Here is a 12,848-nt window from a genome sequence, read left to right on the forward strand (position 1 = left end):
GCTCGGCTTAACGGTTCGCGCGAGGGGTGGGCTTTGGACACGCGTTGCACCCGGAGTCTGCGTGCAACGGGCGTTTGGCTGCCGCCTCGGGCATCTTCGGTATGACGGATTCCCAACGCCATTCATCTTTCGTGCGATCTTGTTGCCCGGAGAAACGGCCGATCCACGAAGATCCCCGGCTTTGAAACTGCGAACGAGTGACCGACCAGTCGAGCCACCTGCGTTCCACCAAATAGACCGCATCCAGAGACAACAAATCGTCTTTCACGCGCGTTCCCCTTTTCGCTCTGCCGTCGCATAAGTAGTACGCATAATTCTCTACTTCTTTCCAATTAAAATTATTTCGCGTCGCGATCAAGAACTGCAGTTAATTGTTATTCGCGAACGAACGCTTTCAAGTTGAAACCGTGCCGCCGCGAAATGTTACGAAGGAGAATGGACGGTAAGATTAAGCCAAAAATAAGGGACGAGAAATCGCGCGACCAGGAACGAGAGTGGTGGTATTTCTCAATAAGTTGGCGGAGAAAATAATTTGTGGGTGTCCAGTGTTGGCGGCGGAGTTTGCGGTCTTGGTACGACAGGCAAGACGGTGAGGTGGAACCGAAAGAAGAGCGCGAACGTGAGCGAAGAACAGGGCGGTCGAGGAAGCAGAGGAAGAGGGGGATGTTGCGGTCGATGGTTGTAGATGAGAAAATGGGGTGGTAGAAGGGGCGCGCGAAGGCTAAGAAGAAAAAGGAAATGGAAGAAAGAGTGGAAAAAGCGCGGAGCCGAAGTGTGGACTTTATTAACTCTGGCTAACGTTACACAGTTCCTGGCAAGTGTACGATGCGATCGCTCGTAAATCGGGACACTTTTGTGGAGGTGCGAGCGCGCTCGCCATTTCTTCACGAATACACCGGAGGATCGGCCATCCCGAAAAGGTTGACTTTTCGAAGCGATTCTTCTGTCGGAGGGAAGGTTCGGGAGTCCCGTTAGCTCTTCTCCGTGCGAGATAACATCGCTGCCCTTTTTTTCTTTCTCTCTTTCTTTCCAACTTTGCAACGTTTGCTTCTTGGATTTCCGGGCACGAAGCAGTCGCTTACACGAGTCTGGGACGAATTATTAACTGCGTTCGCCCGTCAGGGCGCCTCCGTGGTTCAGTTCGTCCCTGTCGAGGTTCTTCCGATCGAATAGATATTCTAGCTAAGACGATGCGCGATAATTCAACGATCCGCCCCGAGATCGTGGAACATCGCCGACGAAACTATCGCAGCTTCTTCCCGGCGTCGTGTCAAACGAAGAAAATGCACGACGAACGATCGGCGTCTCCCGATGGACACACCTGATTCCTTAAAGGTGAGAAATCGATCGCGAAAGCGGGGCATCGCGATTACTACGAGCGCCGTGGGATTTCGCGTTGTTAGACAGTCAAGCGGATTTAGATACTCGTCGCGTCGAATGCCGCCCGGTTCGGTTGTGAAATATACGAGTAGCGTGAAAGGGAGAGGGGTAGGATTGGCGTGTAGATACCTCCGGTAACGCAGCGACTCGCGCAGTATTCGCACGCAAACGCAGAAAATAGTCATGTAAACAGAGTGGCAGGCAAATAATAGCGTCAGCGTAGATGGTAGCAGACGAGAGTCTCGTGCGAGCATCGGTTGCGTTGCATCGTACAAGAGACGCATTCCGGCATAAAGTATGCTATAGGTCCTGCAGATAATTATCTGTGTCCAAGAGCTCGACCGGTACCGGGACTCCCCCGGAACCTCCTGTTTGGACGTACGCGGAACCCTCTTAAATCCTGAATCTCGTAAATGCATAAATAAGCCCGTCGCGCGTGACACCGCTTGATCTGTCTTCGCGATTCTCCTTCTCCTCCTTCTCCTCCTACTTCGTAGCCAGTTAATCGTCCTTCGATTCTTTCCTCAGCATAAGTTCCTCGCGGCTAGCCTACCGAGCGATGAAACTTTGCCGAGATTTCTGAATGCATTTACGGCACGTTCATACGCGTCCCGACGGAAAGGTTAAACGGTTCGGATACGACAGATCCGACAGCAAATCGCATCGACGCCCTACCTATTTTTCTGTGTACGCGTCCGATCTTGATGCCTTCGTACGTTCTAACGAAGTCCGTTTCTTCGAGGCGGAAGCGAGAAAGCGTAGCGATATTTCGCGCCTTCGACTCGCAGGAGCAAAGATTCTCGTTCGGAGCACGTTAATCGTAGCGTGAGGTCGTCGTCGACGACTAGGTCTCGGCCGCGAGCTGGCGAGGGTGACGACGACGACGAGATACATCTTCTCTCAAACAGCGAAACGATTTCCCCGACGCCACACCAGGATCGGTTCGATTGATTTCGAAAGGCGGCAAGAAAATTGACGCTCCACTGGGAACCCAGACCCCTTCGTTTCGAATCGAATCGAATCGCGCGTACTACTTGCTGGAATGTGCCGTGTCATGCCACTCGTTCGAATCTATTCGATCCAACAACAACGTTCGATAACGAATATAAACGCGTGCGTGAAATCCGTTCGAAAAGAATTCCGGTGCATGATTCGTGAAACGTTGGAAATTTCGAAAAAGGGTGGAAGTACGATTGGAAGTTGGAGTTGCCATTACTTATTCGCGATACAGAATTTCCGTAAGTTCGCTGCGCCGCTACTCGAACCCATAAGCGAGGATTGAGAACGAGAGTAGAGACGGTTCGGGTGGTCCTGCATCGCGATCCTTGGGGCTCTTCACCAACAGCGGCACGAGTACTACGTGCTACTCCCAACGTTGCGCTCTATCTACCTGTATCTCGCTCTTTCGATCCGCGCGCTCTTTACTTCCCCCACCCTCTGTCTCTGTTCGTTCCTCCCTCGCAGATACGCTTGTTCTCCGCATCATCTCTTCCATCCGTTTCGTCTCCTTCTGTCTCCCACCTAAAGACTCGTAGCTCGCTTAACGTCAAAAACATTGCGATTTTATCAGCTCTTTCAATTAACTTAACAATATGCCGGATACGCAATGAGAGATAGCCAATAGTTTCGCAGTGGTAACGGGGCTCGGGCCTCGAGTCGGATCGAGCGAACCGATTCGCAGCCTTTCAGCTGGACAAAGTTTCGTCTGCGAAGAGTTTACGCAGAGTAAAGGGGCGTGATAGGGCTACGGAGGGAACCGGAGAATTCGTATCGCTCGAGTGACGATGCTCCGCCATTGAAAAGAGCTTACTTTTCGTCGTCCGTTGCATCGCGTTCACGAGCCCGCGGTTTCGTTGTCTACCTTTTCGGTGCTACTTTGCGCGTCTCTCATCGTGACGATGAACGTGTGGTATATTGCACGTCGCAGTCTACAGTCAAACTTAAGCGATATCGCTTAGCCGGTTCGACGCCAGCAGCGTCTAATCGCGGAACGAACGAGCTACGGTCAGGCGATCGACCGATGGTGTAATGGGACGAGGCTGTGCCATAACCGCGTTATAACGCGTTTTACCCCCCGTAGAAACCGAAACGCCTCTCCCGTGTCTCCGAAATTGCATCGTCATCGTTGCTTTCACGTTCACAGTCCAGGCGAAAATATCGTAGAACCGTAACGCGTCGTTTCCTCCTCTCTCGATGATTCACGCGAAAAATGCTCGAAATGCTGGCGCTTGAAGGAATTTACGCGGAACGTGCCGCCATTGAAATTCACTATCGGTCGTTTAATTACGTACGAATTCCACGGCTACACCGTTATCCGCGTACATACGAGGAGTGGCCGCGTGCCCAGTGCTGGCTTTTGTCGCTTTCCGCGATTCTCGCGTAACCGCAGCCTCGGAGCATGTGGAACGCGTACTAAACTCACGGCGAACATAATTACGGAATAATAGAACGACCAACGCCTTTCGATCGGTGTTCCATAGGCGCCATTCGTGGCAACCTCTAAACCTCTGCCGTGTCACAACGACGGTCTATCGTCGCATTGATCGCATCGATTGAGTCGGTCGCTCGGTGAGAACCCGACGTGCGTCGTGTGATGCACGTCGACCGCCTGGCCGAGTAGTTGTTGGTTGCTGGTTAAGCATCGTGTTAAAAGCATAATAACGGAAATCGAAGATTCGAAGATGGTCGCGAGAAAAGAGAGACGCGATGCCAAGACGGCGCAGGCTCCACTGACCATAGATGCCGAGAATAATCCGTGGATTGTCTCAAGGACGTTGCTCGTCCACCAACCTATTCGCCGTTGTAGGCTCGAGATTCCTCCGAGTCACCCCGAGCACTGGCGGTCGAGTAATTTGCCATCTTATTTGATTCGCGCGTTCCGTCTACCGGCGGTTCGTAATTCGTATCGCTCGAACGCATAATCGACGATGATTCGAACGATAGAAACCAGTAGAAAATGAAACGTTCGATCGACTGGCCGAGAATCGAGTTTGTCCGACTGGACGATCGATCGGATAGACGAGAGAACGTCGCGCGATTTATCGAAACGGTGATCGGAAACGACAGAAACGTTTGGATTGAGAGAACAGCCAATGATTATCTTGTACGCCATTACTCGTTCATCGCCGGTGTCCGCTATTTCCGCGAGTAAACTGGTCTCTATGAATCAACCGCGTTATACCGACGACTTTTGTCGAGTCGCGTGAAATTTCAGCAACAAGAGGCAAAAGTCTCGCAAGAAGTAGAAAAGTTTCGATATCAAAAGGATACTGGATTCGCGATTTGAGAAGAAGAAGAGATCGCGTGTAATCGCTATCGTAACCGTAGCGTATCGACTGGTAGTGGTTGGCTCATTATCGACCTACGTGGTCTATAAACGACACAGAGCCGAGTTAGAGCGCGCGTCAGCGAAAGTAAGTTCGTCGAAGAACGGCGCGGGGGATCGTTCGATCGTCCGCTTGTAACTCGAGGTAATTAGAATCCGAGGTACCTACACCCCTGTTCCTTCGCCTCGACTTCTTCCAGCGTCTTTTCGCTCGTAAGTCTTTTCCCTCCGGTTCGCAACTTGGCTCCGTCTTTTCTGTTCTTTTTCTTCTCGGTGCTCGAACACTCTGTCGGCCGTCTCGTCGCCCCATGTGGTGCGTTTGCATATACATTCACATGCGTGAGCGCGTAAGCGTAAGCGATGCGCGAGTCAGCTTTGCTAGCGAGCTCGCGTCTCCTCTTTTTCTCCTTTTCCCTTCGTTCGGCACCGCTCGTATTTTCTCCGTCCCCTCGGAGCATATTCCGCCACGCCGCGCCACGCGTGCTCCTCGTTGCCTCTCGGTGAAGTTCGTTGCACGCGATTGCGATTATTATCGATCTTTCGTGGTTCCGGACAGATCGTAGTAATTTTACCGGATAGCCGCGCGCACTTTTCTCTCGCAGCACTGAAGCTAGCTATAGGTCCCCGTGTCTTTGTCCATCCACTTCAAATACCCTGATTTCGCTCTGTACTCTATCGCGACGAAACTGCTATCAGGATGAACGCTAACCGAAATAGACGAAAGACGTTTGTTTTCTTTTTTTCGACTTCCCCTCATCCTCGAAAGAAACTCCTCGATTCGGTTTTACAAGAGACGCGGGTAACTAACGTAAAAGAAATTTGGCGTATCGCCCGCAAAGCCGGAAGGAAAGTGACCCCTTAACGCGTTAGCTTGTTCATAGTAAATCAAGTCTGACGCGAACGTCTACCTTGTGGATACCAGCACGTAAACAGGATGGTTTTCGATTTTCATTTACTTGTTGGTCGATCGATCGATCGGACCGCGTGACGGTCGAAAGATGATAGAACGCGGAGAAGGCGCGGCTGAGCGCGCGCGGCGTTGTCGAATCGAAGGCCAGCAGAGGTCGTCGAACGGCCGCCGTTCCCGGGTGTGGGTGGTTGAAAGAAGGCCAGACAAATTACCCCCGGCTTAATACGACAATGTGCCATCAACTTTGGCCTACACGCTGACAGTTACTATTTCATACACCTTCTCGTTCTGGGCCCTCGGCCCTCGTCTCCCTTTCCCCTTCCTCCTCTGAACCAGCCAGTCTCCCGCCGCGTTCTTCTGCTTCACCACGTGCTCGTTGGGTCCCGCACGACCGAAAAACGCGCAGGTATTCGATTCAATAGAAGTCGGTTTTTCGTTCTTTCGCGTAGAGCGGACAATAGACATCGCCACGTGCGAGGGCAACTCGTCGATCGCATAATTCGACAAAACCGACTTGGCCACTGCGCGCGTAGAACCGAAGCGAAGCGGCGAATAGCGCGATAACGGATAAAAAAGCTTGCGGACAAAGTCAGAGACAGTAACCAGCTCCTCGTTGCATCTCGACGCGTGTTCCTCTCGTGCCTCGTTTCCACCTTACGAATGATTTCTCCGAATCATTAACGGCAATTAAAACATCGATCGAGTACGGAGCGGAGGCTGGAGCAACGTATAGGGGCCAAAGCCTTTGAAAAGGGTTTCGTGCGGAGATCGAAGGATGAGCGAAGCAAGGAAAGGAGGAGGACCTCATGCGGCGAGAGCATATTACTTCGCAGGAGGCTGCATAGACCCACCTTCTCTTTATCCAATCCTCTTTTCTTCGGTCTTTCCCCGCTTCCCTTTCACGTTCTTCGCGAGTCTCCGCGGCCAGGTACACTCCTCGAAGCGTCAGAGCTTCTCAACCGGGTGAAAACGCGATTCCTTACGCGAATACGACTTTCGTTACGGCAACGATTAACTCGATAAGGTGTTTGGTTCGTAGATGAAGACGCCCACGAACCACCAGTGCGAACGGAAACGTGGTAGATTCGAAACGATCCACTTTCTTCCGAGTGGTTCGTAATATTTCCCCAACGTCCTCCTTTGATCCCACAATCTCGCAAAGTGCCCGTACACCGCACTGCGGCGCGTACGAGGAAACGTCGAAGCTTGCTTAACCTTCGTTCTGATTTAGGAACGAACTCAATTCGAGTATAGCTGCGTAGCAGTGCAATTATCCAATTATCCGCGCTATGTCCTTGAAGAAATCGTTCGGTAGAGAAAATTCGAACGGACGTTTTCCGAGAAAGGAAGAGACTGGTGACTCGTGGTCGCGGAAAGTTTCCGGTGCGAAGACGAGCGAGTATCGCGAAAGGCGCGAGCCGCCGTTTAAGGCTGGTCGTATCGTAACCCGATGTAAACGGCTGGCCGGTATCGAAGATCTCTATCTGTGAAAAGATCGAAAGGCGAGCGACTCGCACGGTCGTTCGCATCCGGGTGTCGCGGAATAGCGGTTATCTCGCGTTCCATGTTTCTACAGAAAGCGAGCGAACGAACGAACATCGGAAGGCACCGACATAGAGCAAAGTCTACTCACGTACGTACGCTCTCTCGAGGCATGGCTTTCGGATTCTATGTTCCGCGATTCGGCGCGGCGTACACAGCGAAGCCAGTGCCTCTTTTGCCTGCGTTGGTACAACCGATGGTTGAAGGCAGAAAGAATAGAAGAGAGAGAGAAAGAGAGAGGGGGGAAGCAGACGCTGGAGTTGTAAATCGGAAAGATGAGAGAATGCTAGAGAATTGGCCGCCTACGAACGCATAATACGGTATCCTGGAATACGATTCCCCTGTCAGCAATCGGCGCGAAAACGCCGCTAAACAATCCCGGAAAGTGGCGTGGCTCGCTGCGAGAACATCTCTTCTCGTAATAAGGTGTACAAGTCTCGCGCACGTAACGTTGCGGATGCCCGAGGATGTGAGGTGAAGGTGGAAGGCAGCGGTGAAACGGCCGAGTGGATAAGGAAGGCAGGAAACGAGCATCGGCCGAGGGGGAGGGAGGACGCGGGAGATGTGTCGGCAGTCGTGTTGTCATTTCTCAACTGGTCTTGCCGCCGCGTTCCGTGGATCGGGTCATCTTTCGGCTCGTCCTTTCACCCTGTTCCCCTCCCGTAACCAGCCCTCGTCTCTCACTGCATCTTCGTTCCGGTTGTTCTCTCAAGGATCGTCGGTGCTTTCTTCATCGGCGCGAACCTATCGTGTCTCGAGCCGTCAGGCTATTTATTTAATATCGTCACGAGTCACAGCGGTGCTAGCGCGTCCCGAACATTTACCGACAGGGCAAGGTTCCCGATGGCGCGAAAGATCGATGACGCTCGCGCGTCTCTTCCAACGCATCGAGGGATGGGGAGGTCGTTGGGTCAACCCCGGTGAACAACGGTCACGCGACAACGCGTTCGACGATTGCAAGTTCGTTAAGGCGACCGCGGCTACGCGTAGAAAGAACGTTTCGTCGATTTCCTCGTAAAGTAACTCCCATCGGCGTTAACGCGGTGAAGCAGGAGGCAGGACACAAGCAATGCCTTAAAAGAATTTAAATTGGTATCTGCCGGATGAAGACTCGGGGAATTACTGTAAAATTCGACGATCCTCGCCCACGCGCGTTTATTACTGGAATCTTCGTCTTCTTCCCTCGCGTTCTCTTCCACACGAGTTGATGTGCCCCTTTTTTCCCCTCGTCGCAGGGTTAGCGGTTTAGGTTAAGTTCGTGAGGGACGCGAACCCTTTTATTTACTTTACCGGTCCGCGGAGATCGTATAGACTCGATAAAGCATTGCGGCCGCAACTCCGAAAGGATGCCTTCCTTCTCGTCTCCCGATTCTTTCTCTCTTCCTTCTTCACTTTGCCTCTTTCCAATTGGCGAAAGTAAATTAACGCGAACTCGAGGTATTCGATTCCCTTATCCGTTTCTTCCCCTTGTGTCCTTCTCCACCGCGATATTCACGACCGCCGAAACGAACGATCGCGCACGATCGATGAACCGTACGTAAAGCGAACTGCATTCCACGCGTTTCGCATTTACCTTCCGTTCTCCCCGCGTGTCGGCCAACTGCGTTCGCGACTCTCCTGATTCATCCAGATCATCGATCGGCGGCTCTTTCGATCGCTGATATTCGACTAAATGCGTTGGACAAATTTCGGTACAATGGCTTTTTTAGCATCGAGGACAGGGAAACGAATTTAAATTTAGTTCACTTGTTCTTTTCTTATCTCGCTATAGGAATGTAAGCGGTTTCTGGTTGAAAATGGAAGATTCCGACAGGGCACCCCGTGGTATTTTCACATTCACGAGGTACGCAGCGCGTCTCCGTGGAATTTGAAGTTTTGCGATAAACTCGTCCATGGTTGGACGTGCGCGGCTGTTCCGCCACGCAAGCGCGACGAGATAAGGTTTTGTTTATTTTTTTGTTGGCACACAACGACGTCGTCGGTGCGAATTTGGCGCCTGGATCTTTGGGCAGCGTGTATCGGACGTAGGCGGAGAAGAAACTGTCGGATGACTAGTCGTTCCTCGCGCCCTCTCGTTTCCGTCGTTATTGCCGCGGTCGAATTATTTCTTTTCCTCGGGACCGTAACTCGCATCGACGAAAAGAGGGAGAAGGGCCAGCGGTGAAATTTCAGCCAAACGCGCTGCTCGCGGCCGACTCGCCTGTAAAAAAGGGAACCCGCGCGCCTTCGTCGATTCGGCCGACTCGCAATTCGGTCGGATAAAGACGGCAAGACCGATCGTTCCGCACTCTTCGTCCTACCTTCACTCCCGATCGATTCATCGTTCTTCTTTTTTCTTTTCCTTTTTCTTCTTCTTCTTCAGCTGCTTCTTCTTTCTGTCCCCCTTCTGCTTCTTCTTCTTCTTCTTCTTCGTTGCCGTCCTTTTTGTCTTCGTCCTTCGATACCCCGTTGTCCGAGAGGAAGAGAGCGAGCACGATCGAAAGCGAGGAAGGGAAAAGATCGAGGATTCGATGGAAGCAACGAAGGAGAGGGCAGAACGAAGGAGGGAAGAAAGGAAAAGGAAGGGTTGGTAGGGAAAGGGAGCCAGCCGACCTAAATGCGGGTCCAGGCGCGGGCGGGCAGTTGATATCGAATTTATCAGGTGTCGGGTTGCAACCGTTCATGCTCTGTCCTTAAGCACGCATCCACGTCGTTTTGCCGGGCCAACGCGCCCGCAGCATATGCGAAACTTCCATCCGATTTGCCACGCTTGGAACAACGCGCGTACCGTACCGTCTTTTCGTGGCTCGGCATTGAGCCGCGGATTTCGATTTCTTCGAACGTCCGTGAGTAAAGCGTTCGAACGAGGATTCGTATGAAATGGAGGAATGCATCGTATTGTGCACGCCGGGCGTCGTTCCACGAATGGGCGACGTTGGAAGAAAAAGCAGAAGATTAGGAGGAAAGAGGGAAGAGGGAATCCGAGGAGGAAAAGAAGTTGGAATAGGTAGACGTTGATTAGGAGGAGCAGCTCGAGGCGTGCTTTCTTTCATTCGATCGGTTGGTCGATCGGACGGTCTTTGCGCACTCCTACCAGCTGGACTGGATTCCCTCTCGTCCCGTCTTACCTCTAGCCTATATTCCCTCTCTGGACGCGAAGCTCTTTTACCGTGGCTCGCCGTCAGTCTCGGCGAGTCGCTTCTGTTTTCAGACTCGAAGCACGCGATCCTCGTTCGCATGTATAACCGGCACGACCACCATCTTCGTTCGCGTTCCGTGTCGTCGTGGTTGTTCGTTCGTACGTTGGTTCGTTCGTTTCTTCTTTCCTTCGGCCGTTCGTTGGCTCGCTCGTCCGTCGTACGTCCGCGTCCGTCCGTTACACGACAAAAGCGTGTTCACCCGGCACACAACCATTAGCCTGTTGTACGCATCGTACCGCCACCAATACCGTTCTCGAACGTCACGACCACCATCCTCTCGGATCGCCACTACCACCACCGGTTTCGAGCCCAATTTCGCCGGCTCGCTGCACAGCCGAAATTATTTCCACCGCTGTATTCACCGAACCTGATTCCGCCTGTTTAATGCTCGAGTTGCGTTTCGCCGAAATCGGGAAATTCAAGGATGCAGCTGCGCCACCGCCACGTCCACGTATCGGCACCCATGATTTCGCCCGAAGTGAATATTCCCCAAACCCTCCGTCACCCTGTACATCGCCTCGCGTATCACCGCCGATTAAACGATTGATTGCACGTATTCGTAATTATAATTATACGCGTCCGCAATCGCCTTCGTCCCGCTCTACCGATTTTGTAACGCGTCAAACGATTTCAACGAACCTATAAATTACATGCTTCCTAGGACGATTACCGATCGAGTCGTTCTTTGGTCCGGACGTTAATAGGAACCCGTAGAGACGAGATATGATTAACGATCTTGCCGCGCATTGCTTATAGTCGCTTATAGCCGTGACGATTTACATATTACGGAGCGTGTCTTAATTTGACAGCGAGAATTTGACGGTCTCTGCGGCAAACGACACCCGATCGATCCGTGAGCGGATCGGAACGTGTCGAAATCGATTGTCTTCACTGGCAAATCGACGCGTTCGTTGATACTCGCGCGATCACGTTTCACGATCTTCGTTTTCACAAGAAGATCGTCACAAAGCGGAAATTAAAAATGCACCACGGTTTCGCGACGAAGAAGGGAACGTAGCGATTCGTATGCGGCTCGTCGAGATTCCGTACGCGCTACAATGTACCGGGCATGCGGTGCCTCTTTTACGAGCACACCGAACAACGAGAAAGAGAGAGCGACGACGAGTTTGCGAACACGATACTCGCATCTCATCCTCCGGCCTCTCTTTCTTCTACTTGGCGGCCGCGCGACCGGAAGTACGTAGCGGCTCGTTATTACCAGACGTGGCTCTTTTCTATTCTTTTCTACTCGTCGGCGATACGCGCATCGCGTGTTTACGCGCCACCCGACCGACTTCAAAACTCTGCAGAGTCTCACAGAATTTTAATATCGCCTTGGTTAAGATCGCCGTCGTATTCTACAAAAATAGATACGTGTGTATGTACGTACGTACGTGTGCATACCTTAGCCGTAGCTTTAGGATGTACGCGAGTGTTGGCGGTGCCGCTGCCAATTGCTTGAAGCGTATGCGCGATGTTGAGCGATCGGAGAGACGTATTCCAATATTTTCATCGTGTATTACGAGAGATACTCGTTTTCGCGGTTACGATCTCTCGAGTACCGAGAGCACAGATGGAAGGAGAAGGAAAGTCTCGCTAACAGCGAAGGGCCTCGTGCGTCGATAAAACGGCCGGATAGTCGTAAATTCGTTTTTGCTCCTCTCCCTCTGCCGAGCTCTTCCTTTCGCGCCGCGGCGCGATCGGTAATTCGCTCTCTGCCCCTTTCCTCCTGGCTTCGTCGTACCCCTCCCTGTCTTGCGCTACGCTTAAACGTACATCGACTTTGCACGCGAACCGACTTCGTGGAAGGGAAGAATAGAAAGGCGATGTAGAAAGAGAAGGAAGAGTGGAAGAAGAAGGGCAACACTCGTGAAATATAAGCTGTGACATTGAGAGAAGAGAAAGCGCGAGATACGAATTAGGGTAAGAGGCGAGAAGAAGCAAGGGAAGGAAGAAAGAAAGAGAGTCACGTAAGTACGTAGCGCGGGAAGCAAAGAGGGACAAAGGAAGATCGTTAAGAGAAGAAAATTACATTGGTGCTCCGGAGTCCATTGGACTCCTATTAGCAATAAAATCGGCCAGCAGCGTAGCCGAACGGTTTTCAATAGGGCGGGGTGAGTCGTTGACTGACTAGCCTGCCGACTCGGTTCGTCTTTCTTTTTAAACGTCGTTCTCGAAGCGTTGGTTGACGATAGCGTACATCCTACGGTTGAATCGAGACGAAAAACCAGGAGCGGTTTTGGAACTAAGGCTTGGCGGAGCATGAAAGACGTATTGTCCCGTGTTTATTACGATAGGTAACACCGCGGATGCTGGATAGTCGTTCTGTAAATCGAACACGAGCCGTAGAGCTCGCGGCACGCGGACGATGCTCGACTTTATCGTCCTTGGTCGAACGGGCCGCGATTAAGATCGTCGGGCGGCAATTTCGAGGCTAATAGCGCCCTGGCTCTTGGATGGAAGTGAAGGAAAGAGCGACAAGGAACTGTGCTCGCGGTGAGCTTGAAAAGAC

At 52.0% G+C, this 12,848-nt stretch overlaps 1 protein-coding gene across 2 annotated transcripts in view; it reads left to right on the forward strand.

Annotated features, from left to right (window-relative positions):
- The window catches only part of LOC132910172 (protein dachsous), a 214,198-nt gene that overhangs the window by 43,385 nt on the left and 157,965 nt on the right, over nt 1-12,848 (forward strand). The window contains exon 1 of one of the 2 annotated variants that reach the window (XM_060965692.1): nt 1,272-1,335. The exons of the other annotated variant lie outside the window; for it this stretch is intronic. Within the exon in view, the coding sequence (XP_060821675.1) occupies nt 1,312-1,335 (24 nt within the window). The 5' untranslated portion in view covers nt 1,272-1,311. Of the gene's footprint in view, nt 1-1,271; nt 1,336-12,848 lie in introns of those variants that run through there. 2 annotated transcript variants of the gene reach the window in all.

This window comes from Bombus pascuorum, chromosome 8 (assembly GCF_905332965.1).
Source record: "Bombus pascuorum chromosome 8, iyBomPasc1.1, whole genome shotgun sequence".
In the NCBI taxonomy this organism is placed as follows: Eukaryota; Metazoa; Arthropoda; class Insecta; order Hymenoptera; family Apidae; genus Bombus; species Bombus pascuorum.